At 41.8% G+C, this 19,662-nt stretch overlaps 2 protein-coding genes across 3 annotated transcripts; both read right to left on the minus strand.

Moving 5' to 3' along the window:
* Positions 1–3,547: 3,547 nt before the first annotated feature.
* LOC117129739 lies at positions 3,548–8,069 on the minus strand. 2 transcript variants are annotated; one of them, XM_033283012.1, is made up of 2 exons: positions 4,884–8,069; positions 3,548–4,826 (listed from the first exon to the last, which is right to left on the minus strand). In XM_033283012.1, the coding sequence occupies exons 1-2, from the start codon at positions 6,796–6,798 to the stop codon at positions 4,180–4,182; spliced, it is 2,562 nt and encodes an 853-aa protein (XP_033138903.1). In that variant the 5' UTR covers positions 6,799–8,069; the 3' UTR covers positions 3,548–4,179. The 2 variants fall into 2 exon arrangements, with proteins under 2 accessions (XP_033138903.1, XP_033138904.1); XM_033283013.1 differs by having other exon boundaries at positions 3,548–6,398; positions 6,470–6,747.
* A 690-nt stretch (positions 8,070–8,759) lies between these two features.
* LOC117129738 lies at positions 8,760–14,028 on the minus strand (the record flags this gene model as incomplete). Its single annotated transcript, XM_033283011.1, has 6 exons — positions 12,981–14,028; positions 11,808–12,920; positions 11,264–11,510; positions 10,179–10,816; positions 9,278–10,046; positions 8,760–9,124 (listed from the first exon to the last, which is right to left on the minus strand). Coding segments are annotated over exons 1-6 (3,531 nt in total), but the record flags the coding sequence as incomplete, so codon positions are not given.
* Positions 14,029–19,662: the final 5,634 nt, after the last annotated feature.

Genomic DNA, 19,662 nt, shown 5'->3' on the forward strand with positions numbered 1-19,662 from the left:
GAAACTTAACATCATTAGGACTGAAAATAACATTGCATTGAAGATCAGTAGTGCATTTCTTAACTGATAAAAGATTAGAGGTGAACTCAGGCATGTAAAAAGCTTTTGAATCCTTATTAAACAAGTTCAGTTTACCAATGCCCCTAATGGGAATTCTATCTCCATTTGCAATCATAACATGTCCAAGGGCAGGTTCTATGTCTTTTATCAGATTGTTATCACTAATCATGTGATGAGATGCACCAGAGTCAATTATCAATGGTTTATGCAAGCTCCTAGCAGTCTTGGTTCTAGATGTTTCATTTTCAGCTTTCAGGCTCTTAACTACTCCTAACAATCTATCAGTTATGCTAGTATGAGCAGTGGCAGTACATGAGATTTTAAAAATGTCTAACAGTTTATCAGAGATACTAGGTAATGTATGAGCAGAGTATGAGTATCCAAGAGTGTTGCCTAGCATTTTACCAGACTCCTTGAGGGCTCGGATGAAAGCCTCAAAGTCAGCCTTGGTGATCACCTCCTGAGAAGTTAGAGCTCTGCCTTCACTTTCACCCGCCTTGACATTTGGACTAGCCCCTGATGAGCCGGCACCACTTGCTTCAGCAGAAAGGTGAGCCTTAGCTTCTCTATCCTTGTTGAACTTGCTAGGCCTGAGGTGTGGATGTAGGATCCAGCACTGACTCTTCTTATGCCCCTGCCGCTTGCAATGCTCACAGCTTCCCTCATACTTCTCATACTTCCTTCCATCTCCACGGTACGCTGCCTTGTTTGCTTGCGCCTCTTCTGCTTTATGAGCCGTGGACATTCCCTTCTTGCCTCCAAACAACCCAAGAGAGCCTTCCTCCTTCTGAAGTTGAGCGCATACCTCCTCCATGGATGGGAGAGTAGGTGATCTCAGGATATGCTTGATCACATCCTGGTAGCTTTCATCTAGAGTCATCAATAGCCCAAACACCTGATCTTGCTCTCTCCTCTCAATGAGCGATTCCTCATCAGTTGTGTTGGGTCTAAGACTCTCAAGTTCGGACCACAAAGCTCCAAACTTCCCCATGTGCTTGGTGAGATCTTCTCCATCTTGCCTCAAGACACTGATGGTTTGCTTCAGATCAAACACCCGGCTTATGTTGGACTTGTTTCCATACCTCTTATGGAGCATGTCCCAAAGGCGCTTAGGAGTCTCAAAGTGCACGTAAGCTTCAAGTATGGGGAGCTCCAGGGAGGCATGGAGCACAGACAGCACCATCAAATCCTCTTGGACCCATCTCTTTGCTTCAGCTACCGCAAGAGTCTTCCCGTCGCCTTCTTCTTCATCTTCTTTGGCCACTGGCTCCGGACCATCATCTGTGATGTGGTTCCACAACCCTAGCCTTCCAATGGTAGTCCTCACCAACTGGGACCACATCAAGTAGTTCGAGCCTCCCTTCAGTGCAACCGGAACCGTCACCAGTTTGCTAAAGTTGGTCGTCTCCATCTCCTCTTCTTTAACACACAAGAACAAACTCGCAAATGTAAAGAAAGGAACAAGGATCTCTCAATACCAAAGCCAACCTGGCTCTGATACCATATGAGATTAGAGAGTAGAATAGGTATTGAGAGATTAAGAGAGATTTGGTAAGAGATTAAGAGAGGTTTAGAAGAGATTGTGAGAGAAATGGGGAGATTAAGTATGATCCATGATGAACAAGAGAGAGAGACTAGAGAGAGAGTAACATAACTCGCATACTTTAATTAATGAGAGAGTGTTTACAATATATAGGAGGTGATACTAGGGTTTAAGAAGAGACTAAGCATGTGAGGTCAAGTCTAAGGGAGCCTTTAATTTGAACCGGACCAATGAGCCTCTCCACACGCGTGGTCACTATGCTAAAAGTGAACCTTATCCTTCCAGCCTGTGCCAGCCTGTAGAGACGCTCTTCCTCTATCCATAAACGGTCATATGCCTTCTTTGGTCAAGGCAAAACATGATCAGACCGTGAACTTCTTCTCGCGGTAACATTTCTTTACCGCTTGGTCGATACCGTCTGTACGGCCGTACGGCCATGGTACGGACCTGTACGGACCGGTACGGACGGTTCTCCCTAAGGCCAATCCTTCTCCTCTTCTCCACATCACAACCTCTTCAACCCTGAACAACTCTCCTCATATTCCTCAGCTCATCTCAACATAAATCTCATAGGAGTTGGGGTGAAGAAGTTATCCCGCTTTCTAATCAGGTGATTCCAGTTTCCCAGTTTGGGAATAGGACAGCTTCTTCGTCGTTCCAATCAAACCAGGATGAATCACTTTGTAAGAAGCTTGATTTGGATACATAAAGTGGTGGAGAATCACCAGGAAGTTGAATAAATCTCATAGGAGTTGGGGTGAAGAAGTTATCCCACTTTCTAATCAGGTGATTCCAGTTTCCCAGTTTGGGAATAGGACAGCTTCTTCGTCGTTCCAATCAAACCAGGATGAATCACTTTGTAAGAAGCTTGATTTGGATACATAAAGTGTTGGAGAATCACCAGGAAGTTGAATAAATCTCATAGGAGTTGGGATGAAGAAGTTATCCCGCTTTCTAATCAGGTGATTCCAGTTTCCCAATTTGGGAATAGGACAGCTTCTTCGTCGTTCCAATCAAACCAGGATGAATCACTTTGTAAGAAGCTTGATTTGGATACATAAAATGGTGGAGAATCACCAGGAAGTTGAATAAATCTCATAGGAGTCGGGGTGAAGAAGTTATCCCACTTTCTAATCAGGTGATTCCAGTTTCCCAGTTTGGGAATAGGACAGCTTCTTCGTCGTTCCAATCAAACCAGGATGAATCACTTTGTCAGAAGCTTGATTTGGATACATAAAATGGTGGAGAAACATTAGGAAGTTGAATAAATCTCATAGGAGTTGGGATGAAGAAGTTATCCCACTTTCTAATCAGGTGATTCCAGTTTCCCAGTTTGGGAATAGGACAGCTTCTTCGTCGTTCCAATCAAGCCAGGATGAATCACTTTGTAAGAAGCTTGATTTGGATACATAAACTGTTGGAGAATCACCAGGAAGTTGAATAAATCTCCTAGGAGTTGGGATGAAGAAGTTATCCCACTTTCTAATCAGGTGATTCCAGTTTCCCAGTTTGGGAATAGGACAGCTTCTTCGTCGTTCCAATCAAACAAGGATGAATCACTTTGTAAGAAGCTTGATTTGGATACATAAAGTGTTGGAGAATCACCAGGAAGTTGAATAAATCTCATAGGAGTTGGGGTGAAGAAGTTATCCCGCTTTCTAATCAGGTGATTCCAGTTTCCCAATTTGGGAATAGGACAGCTTCTTCGTCGTTCCAATCAAACCAGGATGAATCACTTTGTAAGAAGCTTGATTTGGATACATAAAATGGTGGAGAATCACCAGGAAGTTGAATAAATCTCATAGGAGTTGGGGTGAAGAAGTTATCCCACTTTCTAATCAGGTGATTCCAGTTTCCCAGTTTGGGAATAGGACAGCTTCTTCGTCGTTCCAATCAAACCAGGATGAATCACTTTGTAAGAAGCTTGATTTGGATACATAAAGTGTTGGAGAATCACCAGGAAGTTGAATAAATCTCATAGGAGTTGGGATGAAGAAGTTATCCCGCTTTCTAATCAGGTGATTCCAGTTTCCCAATTTGGGAATAGGACAGCTTCTTCGTCGTTCCAATCAAACCAGGATGAATCACTTTGTAAGAAGCTTGATTTGGATACATAAAATGGTGGAGAATCACCAGGAAGTTGAATAAATCTCATAGGAGTCGGGGTGAAGAAGTTGATACAAGCCTAAGCTAACAAAGGCTAGATCACAAGGCAACAAGAGTTGTCAAGCTTGAATGGATCGATTGTCGCCACAAAGGGTTGCGGAAGTATCCCTTTGATAAGACCAGAAGCCTGCGCCAATGTGAATCCACACAAAGACAGAGACCTACACTTGTATCCTAGAATGAATCCACAAACTAAAGAGACAAGCAAACGAACAAGAAATCTAAAGGAATCCACCTAAAGACTAATTGAACAAAACAAAGACAAACTTTGTAAACTGAATAATACTTTATTAATTTCGTGCAAGGGGTGATTTACAAATGAGACTTAGCTCTGTTTAAATAGAAAAGAACACAAATGCCTAAAAGAATAACTTGGAAAGAAATAATAAGTGAAAAACTAGCCGTTGGACTTAGTTGGTGCAGAATCTGTCCATGTATGGAAGTTGTATTCTCTCCTTGTATCTTGTGAGTTTGGGCAGAAATAAATGCATCCGTGGGATCTCCTTTGATGTCTGGATAGTCTCTAAGTCGTGCCTGAACAGAAGGGGAAAGAGCCGTTGGTCTTCAATAACTCCAAGTGTGAATGCATCCATGTAAGGTAAGTTGACAAATAAGGGATTCATCTTGATCATGTGGCTGCTGGTGCATGGTAGAAACTCTCCCACTGCTCTTAGATGTAATGAATAATCTCCTGGTTTCCACACGTGAGTTTGAGTTGCACACTCCTTAAGCAAAGAATTACTTTCCTTAATTAGAACCAATTCGGATGTAGTGTAGATAGTCTGACTTGTAACTGGCATATCTCCTAAACCATTACTCTTTTTGGTATGAAACCAATTCGCTGCGTGCTCTGGTTGAGTTGAGAATCTATAGAAACTGGTTTCACGGTTAAATTCCTTATGGTTGCAAAGATATCCTTCTTTGAGTGCACCTATGTCGCTGCTGGCTCCAATGTAGCTTGTATGGTTGATCTCATGAGTTGGTGGTCTAGCTACTGACTTTAGGTCCTCATCATTCCCTCCCTCTTCAAAAGGTTTTGTCCTCAAAACCAATTTACCTGCACCAAGATAGAGCAAGTTAGGTTTCATTCTAATTTGGGAGGCTAGGGTCTTACCTTGGTATATGCACGGTTTTGTGATGCATTGTCCAACTGGTGGTTCTTCTTTGATCAGTAGGGAAGCTATGCCCCCTTTCCATGGTCGGTCTATGATTTCCCTTGGAAGGATCGTGGTCTCCTTTTCGAAATCTCCTATTTCACAATTGGTTTCTCCATTGACCACTGCTTGGGTGTAAGGTTGTGAGTTTGGTTCTGGATGCTTCTCCATTGTACCTATATCTGAATCATCACTTATGGGCAAGAGCAAGTGTTTCATACTTGAAGTGGACGATTCAAAAAAATAATATTGAGTAAGATTTAGAGCTTCACTTACCTGGTTATCTTGCATTGATTCAGCTTTGGTATTTACTACCTCTAAAGCATGATCAGCTGGTGTAGAGGTCTCTAGGGTAGATTGCTCATTATTCTGTTGTTGTTTAGCTTCTGTACGTGTCTCCTCATTACCTAGACCTTTATCAACATTCTTATCAAGTGTTGGACTTGATTGCGCAGCAGGGTTGGGTTCTTGTTCCTTGATTTCTATGTTAGTACCTGAAATACTTTCAACCTTTTGGGCGCTAGACAAGTGTGTTAAGACAGTCATGGAATTACTAGAAACAGAATTAGATCCAGCTTTAATCAAGTTGATAAGATCATCAAACTTTTTATCTATTCTAGTAAAGGAATCACTTACCTCCAAGTTGGTTTCTCTTGCTTCACGTAGTGCCATCTTCACTGCTCGTTTTGTGGGGCAATCTTTTGCAAGATGACCTTGGCCTTGACACCTATAACAAATAACCTCAGGTGGTTTTAAAGATTTAGAGTACTCACCTTGGTTGTGCTTTACATGAGGTGTATGCACTGGTTTTGAGCTTTGCCTCTGGTTTGCCGGCTGCAAGACTTGGGGTTGTACTACTCTCTTTGTAGACACCTTCTGAGCGTGTTGTGTAGGGATGTAAGGTGCAAATCTATCCCTCATGATCCCTTTGAATTGCTCCCAAGTGCGTATAGGAGGCTCTTGAAATTGTTCCCTATACTTCTCTTCTCTTTTCCAATACCGTTGAGCCTTTTCAGTGAGCTGTCCTAGACCATAGGACAAGTATTCTCCTTTTGGAATGGAGTTGCACTTGAAGTACCTTTCCATGTCCTCTTCCCACTGAAGATAGTTTCTAGGGTCTTCACCTTTTCCTGAAAACTTATACAAACGAAACTGATCATATGAATTATAGTGAGAAGTTAAAGTTACCTCACGCTCATGTAGTTGTCTCGGTTTCAGTTTAACAAAACGTTTAGGACAGGTTCTAGGGGGTAATCTCCTCATCTCGAAATGTTCATACATCAGCTCTTTGACATATTCCCAGTGTGGGGTTGGTTCCTTGAAGTAGATGCGACATTCTTCCTCTTGAAGCCACCATTGGTAAGCTTCTCCTACAAGGGTGTCTAAGGCTATGGACAGCTTCTTATGTTCAGGAACTTTGTACTCCCAAAAATAATTTTCCATGTCTTCCTCCCATCTGGAGTAGTTCTCTTTTCCTGAAAAAGACACAAGTGTTTTGGTGAAAACTGTTGGACTATAGTCATAAAATTTATCAGTAAATTTTAACCAAGGTTTAGAATAGCTCTTGTTGATGGTATGGTTCTTGTAGTGGTCTTGTGGCTTGGAATCAAGCTCCCCACGACATGGTCCTTCCTCATATCCATCTTCAGCCCTTGACTCTCTACACTGGTCGTCTTCTTCAGAGCCATCTCCATAGTTTTGATCTTCCCATGAGTATCCCGGTTCTTCACCCAAATCAACTTCAGAAATATTGTACTCATCAGCTTCTTCTTCAGAGCCATCTCCATAGTTTTGATCTTCCCATGAGTATCCCGGTTCTTCACCCCAATCAACTTCATTAATATTGTACTCATCAGCTTCTTCTTCAGTCGCCATGTCTACCAAGTTAAGGATTAAATATCTCAAGAAGAAGATGAAAGTATTCTGAATCAAGTGATTAAACAAGAAAACGTGACTAGCAAAGTTAAAGGAAAGAAGAAGAAACTAAACACTAAACAAAATGGGCAATTTCTGATTTCCTCTCTTTTTTTTTTTTTTTAATAAAGTTTGCAAGTAAACAAAAATCTTTTGGAAAGGAATAAGTTTCGGTTGACCAGAAGAAGGAAAACTTTCAAAAACTCCACCAAAATTTGGAAACTCGGATATTAACTTAATTCTAACAGCTTTTATGTTTTTTTTTTTTTTTTTTTTAAGATATGGATCTAAGAAACAATTAAATCGACAGGATGAAGAACAAATGAAGAACACAACTTTTTATGGGTTTTAATATTTTTGACAGAACTAAAGAACTAAATGCAACAAATGCAACAAATGACAAACAATTTTATTTTTATGATTTTATGAAATAGAAACAAGATAAACAAGATGCAACAGAAACAAATGTGACTTTTTATAGGTTTTATATGATTATGCAAAACAAAACTAAATGAAAAACAAAATGCAAAACAAAATTAAAAGAGATAAGGGTTGGATGAACACAACCTGGGGATAGGAGCTTTAAGCTCTGATACCAAAAATGATACAAGCCTAAGCTAACAAAGGCTAGATCACAAGGCAACAAGAGTTGTCAAGCTTGAATGGATCGATTGTCGCCACAAAGGGTTGCGGAAGTATCCCTTTGATAAGACCAGAAGCCTGCGCCAATGTGAATCCACACAAAGACAGAGACCTACACTTGTATCCTAGAATGAATCCACAAACTAAAGAGACAAGCAAACGAACAAGAAATCTAAAGGAATCCACCTAAAGACTAATTGAACAAAACAAAGACAAACTTTGTAAACTGAATAATACTTTATTAATTTCGTGCAAGGGGTGATTTACAAATGAGACTTAGCTCTGTTTAAATAGAAAAGAACACAAATGCCTAAAAGAATAACTTGGAAAGAAATAATAAGTGAAAAACTAGCCGTTGGACTTAGTTGGTGCAGAATCTGTCCATGTATGGAAGTTGTATTCTCTCCTTGTATCTTGTGAGTTTGGGCAGATATAAATGCATCCGTGGGATCTCCTTTGATGTCTGGATAGTCTCTAAGTCGTGCCTGAACAGAAGGGGAAAGAGCCGTTGGTCTTCAATAACTCCAAGTGTGAATGCATCCATGTAAGGTAAGTTGACAAATAAGGGATTCATCTTGATCATGTGGCTGCTGGTGTAATGAACTCCTAGGATGCTTCTTTGGATTGAATTGGATAGATCCTTGTATAAACGAATCAGAGACTCAAGTTTATCAAGGTGATGGATCGTTTGGTGACACAAAGAGTTGCGGAATGGCTCCTTGATACTCCTAGATGACTAGCTTGGATATTACACACCAAAATAGACACCCTTAGTTGTTGGATATGACACACCAACGAGATTCACTCAAGACTTGATGAGAAGTAAAGAGAGAACAAAGAAATCTGATAGATTTGTAGAAAAAGGATTGTGCTTAAAAGAGAGAACGCAAACACACTTATATAGAGAAGTATGGAACAGGCTCCATATTCTCGAGATCATTAAAGGGAACAGGCTCCCTTGGAACTACAACAAAGACTAAAGACTTATTCAAATTCGAAAAGAGTTTTTAAAACATGAAATAAAAACCATAGTTTAAAAATGACCTAAGGTGGAACCGTGATACATCATCTAAGGTTTATGTAAGTAACTTGTGGCCTCATTAAAAACCTTCCTTTGGAAAACCCAATGGGACAAAACCAAAGGCTAGGAAAAGAGCACACACAAGCACTTGCTTAGATGATGATCAGTTTGAAACCATTGCTTGAATGGTGATAAGAGTGTCTTGATTGATCAAACGTCCATCAAGACCGTCTTCTTGCTTCCATGAGATCATAAGTAGACTTCCAACAGCTTCTTTGAGTCTTCTAGCTTTGGCGCGAGTGATGGGACCTGGTGGAATGACTAAGGCATCATCTTCTTCCCTTGATTGGTCTTTGAACTCTTTATCTCCATCCTTGTGCCGGTCCATGATCATATCATCCCCTCCCTCTTGAAAAGGATTTGTCCTCAAATCTGGCTCATCTGCAAAATAAGGAACCAAGTCAGTGATATTAAAACTATTGCTCACATCATACCTTCCTTGGAGATCCAGCTTGTAAGCATTGTTGCCGATTTTCTTTATGATCTCAAATGGTCCATCAATCCTTGGCATGAGCTTGGATTTCCTCTCATTAGGAAATCTTTCTTTCCTTAGGTGAATCCAGACTTGATCACCCACTTTAAAGACTCTTTCACGCCTCCCCTTGTTTGCTTGTTTGGCATATTGCTTAGTCTTCTCTTCTATGTTGCGCCTTGCTTGTTCATGAAGTTGTTGTACCTTCTCTGCCTTCTTCTTGCCATCAAGACTAACTCTTTCACACTCAGGTAAAGGTATTAGATCCAAAGGAGAGATGGGATTGAACCCATAAACAATTTCAAATGGAGAAAACTTAGTAGCAGAATGCACAGCATGATTATATGCAAATTCACAATGAGGCAAACAATCTTCCCATGATTTCAAGTTCTTCTTTATAATTGCACGCAAGAGTGTACCAAGAGTTCTATTAACTACTTCAGTCTGACCATCAGTTTGTGGGTGACAAGTAGTAGAAAATAATAGCTTAGTGCCTAGTTTAGACCAGAGAGTTTTCCAAAAGTAGCTTAGGAACTTAGTATCTCTATCAGATACAATAGTCTTAGGCATGCCATGTAAACGCACAATCTCCTTAAAGAACAAGTTAGCTACATGCAATGCATCATCAGTTTTATGACAAGCAATGAAGTGTGCCATCTTAGAAAATCTATCAACTACCACAAAGATTGAATCTTTACCAGTACGAGTTCTAGGCAATCCAACAATGAAGTCCATAGAGATATCATTCCAAGGATGATAAGGGATGGGTAAAGGCGTGTACAAACCATGGTTTTGGACTTTGGACTTAGCTTGTTTACAAGTTGCACACCTTTCACAGAGTCTTTCCACATCTCTTTTCATCCGCGGCCAGTAGAAGTGATCCTGCAAGGTCTTGAGAGTTTTTGCGACACCAAAATGTCCCATGAGGCTTCCTCCATGAGATTCCCTAACAAATAAATCTCTCAAAGAACAATTAGGCACACAAAGTCTATTATCATAGAAAAGAAATCCATCCTGCCTAAAGTAATGTCCAGCAGCAAATTTCTCACAAGACTTATAAGCATCTTTAAATTCAGGATCATTCTCATACATTACTTTAATCTGCTCAAATCCTAATAGCTTAACATCAAGAGTGTTCAAGAGAACATACCTTCTGGATAGTGCATCAGCAACTATGTTTTCCTTACCTTGTTTATACTTGATGACATAAGGAAATGTCTCAATGAACTCAACCCACCTTGCGTGTCTCTTGCTGAGTTTGTTTTGGCTTTTAAGGTACTTGAGAGACTCATGATCAGTGTGAATGACAAACTCCTTGGGCCATAGGTAATGCTGCCATGTCTGCAAAGCCCTCACCAAAGCGTAGAGTTCCTTGTCATAAGTAGCATAGTTGAGAGTCGCTCCTCCTAGTTTCTCACTGAAATATGCTATGGGTCTCTTCTCCTGCATAAGAACAGCACCAATTCCAATTCCTGAAGCATCACATTCAATTTCAAAAGTTTTATTGAAATCAGGAAGTATAAGAAGAGGGGCATTAGTAAGCTTCTCTTTTAGGCATTGAAAGGCAAGTTCTTGTGCTTCTCCCCATTTGAATCCAACTTCTTTCTTGATCACCTCAGTCAATGGAGCGGCTATGGTGCTAAAATCTTTTACAAACCGTCGGTAGAAGCCAGCTAATCCATGGAAGCTTCGCACTTCACTGATGGTTTTAGGAATCGGCCACTCTTGTATTGCTTTCACCTTCTCTTGATCTACCTTTACTCCATCTGCACTCACAACAAAGCCTAGAAAAACCAAGTGATCCGTTCCAAAAGTACACTTCTTAAGGTTAGCAAAAAGAGATTCCTTTCTAAGCACATCAAGAACAGCTCTAAGATGTCCTATATGATCATTAAAGCTCTTACTGTATACAAGGATGTCATCAAAGTATACCACAACAAATATGCCAATGAATGATCTAAGAACATGATTCATTAATCTCATGAATGTACTAGGTGCATTGGTTAATCCAAATGGCATGACTAACCACTCATAAAGACCATGTTTAGTTTTGAATGCAGTTTTCCATTCATCTCCTTCTTTCATCCTAATCTGATGGTATCCACTTTTCAAATCAATCTTAGAAAATATGCAGGAACCATGCAATTCATCAAGCATATCATCTAATCTAGGAATAGGATGGCGATACTTTACAGTGATGTTGTTGATGGCTCTACAATCAACACACATGCGCCAGCTTCCATCTTTCTTAGGCACAAGAAGCACTGGTACTGCACATGGGCTCATGCTCTCACGGATATGCCCCTTTGCCATCAACTCCTCAACTTGTTTTTGCAGTTCTTTAGTCTCCACGGGATTAGTCCTATAAGCTGGCCTATTTGGAAGTGTAGAACCAGGAACAAAATCAATCTGATGCTCAATCCCTCTAAGAGGTGGAAGACCAATTGGATTATCTTCAGGAAATACATCTTCAAATTCCTGTAAAAGACACTTAATTTCACTCGGATATACCGGTGTTGGGTCAGTAACATTCAAAAGAGACTCTTTAAAGATAAGTAAAAGAATAGATTGATGAGCATTGAGAGTTCTTTTGATTTCACCCGATTTGGCATAGAGACTATGCTGCTTCTTTGATTCAGGTTTGAGGTCTATTTCTTTCTTCTTTTGTAGCTGCAGTTGATCTTGATGAACTTCCTTTGGTGTTAGAGGAACCAGCACAGTCTTCTTTCCTTTGAACTCAAACGTGTGCTTGTTGGTGTAGCCATCATGTATCACTCGTCTATCTGATTGCCATGGCCGACCAAGAAGGATATGTCCAGCTTCCATAGGCAATACATCACAGAGAACCTCATCCTCATACCTTCCAATTGCAATGGGAACCGAAACCTGACTAGAAACCCTCATTTCTCCTTCTTCATTCAACCATTGAAGCCGGTAGGGCTTTGGATGTTTCTGTACTTGGAGGCCAAGCTTCTTTACCATAGTTTCACTAGCTACATTCACACAACTTCCTCCATCAATGATAAGACTACAGACCTTTCCTTGCACAAGGCACCGAGTGTAGAATAGATTCTCTCTCTGTTCTTGCTCTTCAGCTTTACTTTGCAAACTCAAAGTTCTTCTAGCCACCAATAACCTTCCTTTCACGGGTTCTTCTTCATATTCTTCTTCAATAAGCGCCTTACACTCAGACTCTGAAAGCTCATCCTCAGATTCATACTCTCCATTCTCAAGAAGAATCATGATTCTTTTATTGGTGCACTCATTTGCATAATGGCCTCTACCCTGACACTTAAAGCACTTAACATCTCTAGCTCTTGCACTTGAAACCTCGGCCTTTCCTTTATCCTTGCTGTAAAAGGAATTTGGCTTTGAGTCTTCTTTCAGTTGCGGTTTGCTTTCCTTTTGATAGCTAGACTTTTCTTCTTTAGTTCCCTGAAGTCTGGTGTTGTAACGAGAATGAGAATGGCCCTTCCTCTTAACTTGTTGCTCAACTAGTATAGCTTTGTGAAGCATCTCTTCTATCTCCACATAGTGCTGCATCTCAACATTATCTTGTATCTCTCGGTTGAGACCTCCTAAGAACCTAGCCATAGTAGCTTCTTTATCTTCAGAAACACGAGCTCTCAGCATCAACAGCTCCATGTCTTGATAGTATTCTTCAACAGATCGAGATCCTTGGGTGAGTCTTCTTAACTTCTGGTGCAAGTCGCGATGATAGTGATTTGGCACAAATCTTTTACGCATGAGAGCCTTCATCTCGTGCCATGTTTCAACGGGATACTCTTGGTTAAGTCTCCTGGTAGTCACAAGCTGGTCCCACCAACTCAGCGCATAGTCATGGAACTCAGTTGCTGCTATCTGAATCCTTTGGGCATTGGTGTAGTGCTTACAGTTAAACACCAACTCCATCTTCTTTTCCCATTCCAAGTAAGCATCCGGATCAACTTTGCCATGGAAAGGAGGTATCTTCAGCTTTAAACCAGCAAGATCATCTCTGTAAGTTCTCCTTTCATCATGATCTCTTCTATGTCTCCTTCTACTATCTCTAGAAGAGGAACTGCTGTGCGTGGCTCGGTTACGCTCATAGTAGTGGTCTGTTTCTTGTGATTCAGCATGCTCTCTCGGGGTTTCATCACGTCTTTCTCGTCTAGACTCATTGCTATGACCTTGGCCCGTAGCTTGCCTTATCTCTTGCCTTATTTCATCGCGAAGTTCCTTCATACTGCTCTTGATCATATCAGCAACGGTAGTGATCATCGTTTGGTTTAATTGCTCAGTCATCTGATCTCTCAATAACTTGTTCTGTCTCACGAGTTCTGCTTCATCTTCCGACTCTCTCACCATGGTACCTGATTCAGAAAACACTCAAACAAGTAAGATGTTCACAAGAATCAAATCAGAACAATTAGTCGACGCGGAAACAACTTTCAAAAGATTCAAAAGATAGAAAACTTGCAGATCACGGATTAGAGAATTCAAATCGACAAGACTAAGATTAGATCTATCAATTTTGGATTTATGCAGATCAGATTCAAGACAAATAAGAACAGATCTATCACAGAAACAACACAAATCAAGTTATTCAGCAAGTGATTCGACAGATCAAGCGATTCGATTACTTCCTTCACACGGATCGGATGAGTTTGATTCAAAATATGATAAGAACACTTAGATCTAATAGGATTCAACACAGACGATTAGCAATCAGGTGATATGCTACTCAGATGATACGAGAAACAACAACAGATCGCAGATCTATCAATGGTAATCAAAGAAGTTGAAAAGTTTATTTGAAACAGAAGAGAAATCGAAAACTTCCCAATCCAAAGCAGCTCTGATACCACTTAATGAACTCCTAGGATGCTTCTTTGGATTGAATTGGATAGATCCTTGTATAAACGAATCAGAGACTCAAGTTTATCAAGGTGATGGATCGTTTGGTGACACAAAGAGTTGCGGAATGGCTCCTTGATACTCCTAGATGACTAGCTTGGATATTACACACCAAAATAGACACCCTTAGTTGTTGGATATGACACACCAACGAGATTCACTCAAGACTTGATGAGAAGTAAAGAGAGAACAAAGAAATCTGATAGATTTGTAGAAAAAGGATTGTGCTTAAAAGAGAGAACGCAAACACACTTATATAGAGAAGTATGGAACAGGCTCCATATTCTCGAGATCATTAAAGGGAACAGGCTCCCTTGGAACTACAACAAAGACTAAAGACTTATTCAAATTCGAAAAGAGTTTTTAAAACATGAAATAAAAACCATAGTTTAAAAATGACCTAAGGTGGAACCGTGATACATCATCTAAGGTTTATGTAAGTAACTTGTGGCCTCATTAAAAACCTTCCTTTGGAAAACCCAATGGGACAAAACCAAAGGCTAGGAAAAGAGCACACACAAGCACTTGCTTAGATGATGATCAGTTTGAAACCATTGCTTGAATGGTGATAAGAGTGTCTTGATTGATCAAACGTCCATCAAGACCGTCTTCTTGCTTCCATGAGATCATAAGTAGACTTCCAACAGCTTCTTTGAGTCTTCTAGCTTTGGCGCGAGTGATGGGACCTGGTGGAATGTGTTGACTTGAAGAAAAGAAATGGAGTGGTGAAGGGTTGAGTTGAGATTGAGTCTTGAGCAAGAATAGGGCAAGACCTCCGGAGATTATCTATGAAGACTTTAGGAGTGTTTGAAGGTGTCCAGAAGTGCTCATATGGCTGTGCAAAGATAGGTCCAAGTCCAGGAGGGACTTAGAAGAGTGTTTGGGAGCAAATGGGCAAGTGTGCATACTTAGGGCGAGGCTGTACGGATGGTACGGACCTGTACGGATCCGTACGGACCGAGACAACCCGAGGAAACACAACTTGGCCATTTGAGATGTTTTGAGGTGGTGCAAAGTCCGGGACAAGATGTGCAAGCTTAGGGCATGATCAGAACATGTCCGGGAGACTTTGTGCATACTTAGGGCTGATAAAAAGAAGTCTGGTCGTGAAGCATCAAAAGGGAATCAAGAAGATCCTTTGTGGAGGCAAGCGGCCAATGAGAGCAAAGATGGAGCTGATTGGTTACTTTGGAGGATGGACAGGCTGGCTTTGGCTGTAAAGCCAAAGGGAGCCACGACCATGAACATGGTCTGAATGAAGGCTTGATACATGGGAGCCTATAAGGAGCCAATGGGAGAACAGCCTTCCCTTTGACCAGTTTGAATAAACCAATCAGACATCAACTAGCTCTCCTCCAATCAAGACATCTCACACAGATTGCAATCTCAACTCTCCATCCTGGCCATCCATTTATATTCAGTCATTTCTATCCATTAGATTTAGGTTTATGAGAATGCAAAGTTGTAAACCTTATAAAAGGAGATGTAATTGGCGATTTCAAGCCTTAAGGGGAGTTTGGGGGATTTCCCCTCTCCACTTCATAATGAAATGTGTTCTTGAATCAGATTCCCTTTAATCTCTCCCTTTCTTATACTCTTAATCTCTCAAAGTCTCTTGTTTCTGATTTAAGTAAACACATAAACACTCTTATAAACTCTCTCTCTAAAATCACCTAAAACAAACTCAAATCTTCTCAGCTTGCTCCATTGGAGCTTATACACACACACAACCTGAGATCTCTGAAAATCTCATATGGTATCAGAGCCAGGTTCATCTGAATCTGGTTGAAGCTTCCGCAAACCTCAGAGCTCACTACCATGTCCATTTCAACCAAGAAGAAGCTGTCTGTTCTATCCGGCTGTTCAACACCTCAAGAGGCAGGCGTGTTCATCCTGGAGTCCAGAAGCTGTCTGCTGCTGTTCCTCATCATCCCATGTCGCCCTTGAAGAAAGAAGATCCAAGGAAACAAAGGCAATGGAGCGGATTAGCTACCCTCTCTAACAAAGCCAGTTCCGGGTTCTTGCTATTCAAAGTCCAAGAAGAAGTTTCTCAAGAAGAAAGCTTGCTGCTTGTACTGGTGTGGCGTGTACAACATGGAGAAAGGTGGGAGCTAAGACATGGTGGTTCAAAAGGAAAGGTCCATGGAAGATGGAGGCGTTGGAGTGCACACTAACAACTCAGAATCTGTCCAATGGAATCAAGGATCTATACAAAGGTCCTTGGCTGTAAGAAAGTTCTTTCCTTTTGTATAAAGCTGGAGTATATTGACAGGTTGTGTTGTGATTGAAAACTTGTGGATGTTTAAAGATTGCTAGATATGAAATGTTTAGAATCTGTCCCAAGATACTAGAGAGTTGTGAATGGTGATTGAGAGTTGAAAAGCTTGCCTCGGTTCTATAATGATTGTATAGGATGCTAGATGAGTCTGATCCTGTTTACTTTCATTGATTGAAACCGAGTAGTATAATAAAGCTTAGAGTGTTGTTGCTGCCTTAGGTTGATGCACTTGGATTCAAGTCTAAGATGCAGTTAAGGCAGAAGTTAAAATTGCCTAAGTGTCTTGTAATGAATCTGTGGGATCATACTAGAACTTAGAGAGCTAAGCTTGCAATGATTTGAAACTTGGGTGTCTTGTTTGATCTTGCATTGCTTTAGTGAGACATTGGTGTTCAAGCTTGATGTGGAATCAAGGACTGACCCAATGCACCTATGTCTAATCTTCTCTGGAGTTTGAGTGGTGTTTCAGGTATACAAGAAGTGTTCTTAGTTCATCACCAATCCAAGAGAAAGAGGAAGGCATTGCCCATTGTCATGAGCAATGGAGAGCGGTTACTGAAGTGGTGATGTGCCACTGGTTAGTGAAGACTCACGGCTGCTCACTTCCAAGCTTGGACCCTCATTCTATCCAAGCTTGAGGAGGGGAGTTAAGTGAGCAAAGAAGGAAGACCATGGCAAGCAACTGATGGAAAAGGAGTCATCCGGCTGTGGGAAGAACAAGGGAGTGTTCAGAGCACTCTCGGCTGTGTGAAGATGATGGAGCTACTCTATCAAGGCGGCTTCCAGTGTGAGCAGTCTGAAGAGGGAGCTGAAGGTTCCACAAGCATTCCATGGAGATGGCGAGTTCAGAAGGTGCTGCAAGGGTCTGATGGTGTGATCATGAAGCTGCTCTCCCAAGCTTGACTTGTTCCACATGGTCAAGCTTGAGGGGGAGTGTTGAGAAGACTTCAAATGATCACAAAGGTGCCGGTTCAAGAAGGTGGACGGCAGTGAGCAAATGTAGAGAATCAAGAAGCTCTCCTTCCAAGCTTGACTTGTTCCACATGGTCAAGCTTGAGGGGGAGTGTTGAGAAGGCTTCTTGATGAGAGCACTTGGCGGTTATTCAAGAAGAGGAGCATACCGGTTTGTGAAGCAAGATGGAGGATGGTGAAGCAATCTCCAAGGCGGCCAGAGCAGAGCAGCCTTGGTACTACAGACTGAGGCATCCGATCATGAAGCTTTAGAACAAGGTGGAAACTCTAGAAGAAGAAGCAGCCAAGGCTCAGCTATTACAAGATGAAGAGTGATGAGCAAGAGAAGATGTGATCTACCTTGCATCACAAGAAGGGGCCGAGATCCAGAGTCTTTGTGTCCCTTACATTGTTGGTAAGGCACAAAGACTCACTGGCCAATCCCTAGGCCTTGGAGGCTTTACTCTTTTTCCCTCATCAAGGTTTTGTCCCAAAGGGTTTTCCTTGGTGAGGTTTTTAATGAGGAAGTTCTTCAAGGTTCCAAGCTTGACTTAGGATCAGCTAAAGTCAAGCTTGAGGGGGAGTGTTGACTTGAAGAAAAGAAATGGAGTGGTGAAGGGTTGAGTTGAGATTGAGTCTTGAGCAAGAATAGGGCAAGACCTCCGGAGATTATCTATGAAGACTTTAGGAGTGTTTGAAGGTGTCCAGAAGTGCTCATATGGCTGTGCAAAGATAGGTCCAAGTCCAGGAGGGACTTAGAAGAGTGTTTGGGAGCAAATGGGCAAGTGTGCATACTTAGGGCGAGGCTGTACGGATGGTACGGACCTGTACGGATCCGTACGGACCGAGACAACCCGAGGAAACACAACTTGGCCATTTGAGATGTTTTGAGGTGGTGCAAAGTCCGGGACAAGATGTGCAAGCTTAGGGCATGATCAGAACATGTCCGGGAGACTTTGTGCATACTTAGGGCTGATAAAAAGAAGTCTGGTCGTGAAGCATCAAAAGGGAATCAAGAAGATCCTTTGTGGAGGCAAGCGGCCAATGAGAGCAAAGATGGAGCTGATTGGTTACTTTGGAGGATGGACAGGCTGGCTTTGGCTGTAAAGCCAAAGGGAGCCACGACCATGAACATGGTCTGAATGAAGGCTTGATACATGGGAGCCTATAAGGAGCCAATGGGAGAACAGCCTTCCCTTTGACCAGTTTGAATAAACCAAACACTTGCAGTCTTCCCTTCCCTTCTACATTGCAGTCTCTTGTTTCTGATTGGAGGAGAGCTAGTTGATGTCTGATTGGTTTATTCAAACTGGTCAAAGGGAAGGCTGTTCTCCCATTGGCTCCTTATAGGCTCCCATGTATCAAGCCTTCATTCAGACCATGTTCATGGTCGTGGCTCCCTTTGGCTTTACAGCCAAAGCCAGCCTGTCCATCCTCCAAAGTAACCAATCAGCTCCATCTTTGCTCTCATTGGCCGCTTGCCTCCACAAAGGATCTTCTTGATTCCCTTTTGATGCTTCACGACCAGACTTCTTTTTATCAGCCCTAAGTATGCACAAAGTCTCCCGGACATGTTCTGATCATGCCCTAAGCTTGCACATCTTGTCCCGGACTTTGCACCACCTCAAAACATCTCAAATGGCCAAGTTGTGTTTCCTCGGGTTGTCTCGGTCCGTACGGATCCGTACAGGTCCGTACCATCCGTACAGCCTCGCCCTAAGTATGCACACTTGCCCATTTGCTCCCAAACACTCTTCTAAGTCCCTCCTGGACTTGGACCTATCTTTGCACAGCCATATGAGCACTTCTGGACACCTTCAAACACTCCTAAAGTCTTCATAGATAATCTCCGGAGGTCTTGCCCTATTCTTGCTCAAGACTCAATCTCAACTCAACCCTTCACCACTCCATTTCTTTTCTTCAAGTCAACACTCCCCCTCAAGCTTGACTTTAGCTGATCCTAAGTCAAGCTTGGAACCTTGAAGAACTTCCTCATTAAAAACCTCACCAAGGAAAACCCTTTGGGACAAAACCTTGATGAGGGAAAAAGAGTAAAGCCTCCAAGGCCTAGGGATTGGCCAGTGAGTCTTTGTGCCTTACCAACAATGTAAGGGACACAAAGACTCTGGATCTCGGCCCCTTCTTGTGATGCAAGGTAGATCACATCTTCTCTTGCTCATCACTCTTCATCTTGTAATAGCTGAGCCTTGGCTGCTTCTTCTTCTAGAGTTTCCACCTTGTTCTAAAGCTTCATGATCGGATGCCTCAGTCTGTAGTACCAAGGCTGCTCTGCTCTGGCCGCCTTGGAGATTGCTTCACCATCCTCCATCTTGCTTCACAAACCGGTATGCTCCTCTTCTTGAATAACCGCCAAGTGCTCTCATCAAGAAGCCTTCTCAACACTCCCCCTCAAGCTTGACCATGTGGAACAAGTCAAGCTTGGAAGGAGAGCTTCTTGATTCTCTACATTTGCTCACTGCCGTCCACCTTCTTGAACCGGCACCT

Source organism: Brassica rapa, unplaced genomic scaffold, assembly GCF_000309985.2.
Source record: "Brassica rapa cultivar Chiifu-401-42 unplaced genomic scaffold, CAAS_Brap_v3.01 Scaffold01000, whole genome shotgun sequence".
In the NCBI taxonomy this organism is placed as follows: Eukaryota; Viridiplantae; Streptophyta; class Magnoliopsida; order Brassicales; family Brassicaceae; genus Brassica; species Brassica rapa.

Bases quoted from the DNA above. Each gene is read 5' to 3' on its own strand.
- LOC117129739 (XM_033283012.1), bottom strand. From the start codon at position 6,798: ATGGCGACTGAAGAAGAAGCTGATGAGTACAATATTAATGAAGTTGAT. The intron at 4,827-4,883 runs GTAAGACCCTAG...ATCTTGGTGCAG, and splicing joins AAAACCGTGCATATACCAAG to GTAAATTGGTTTTGAGGACA.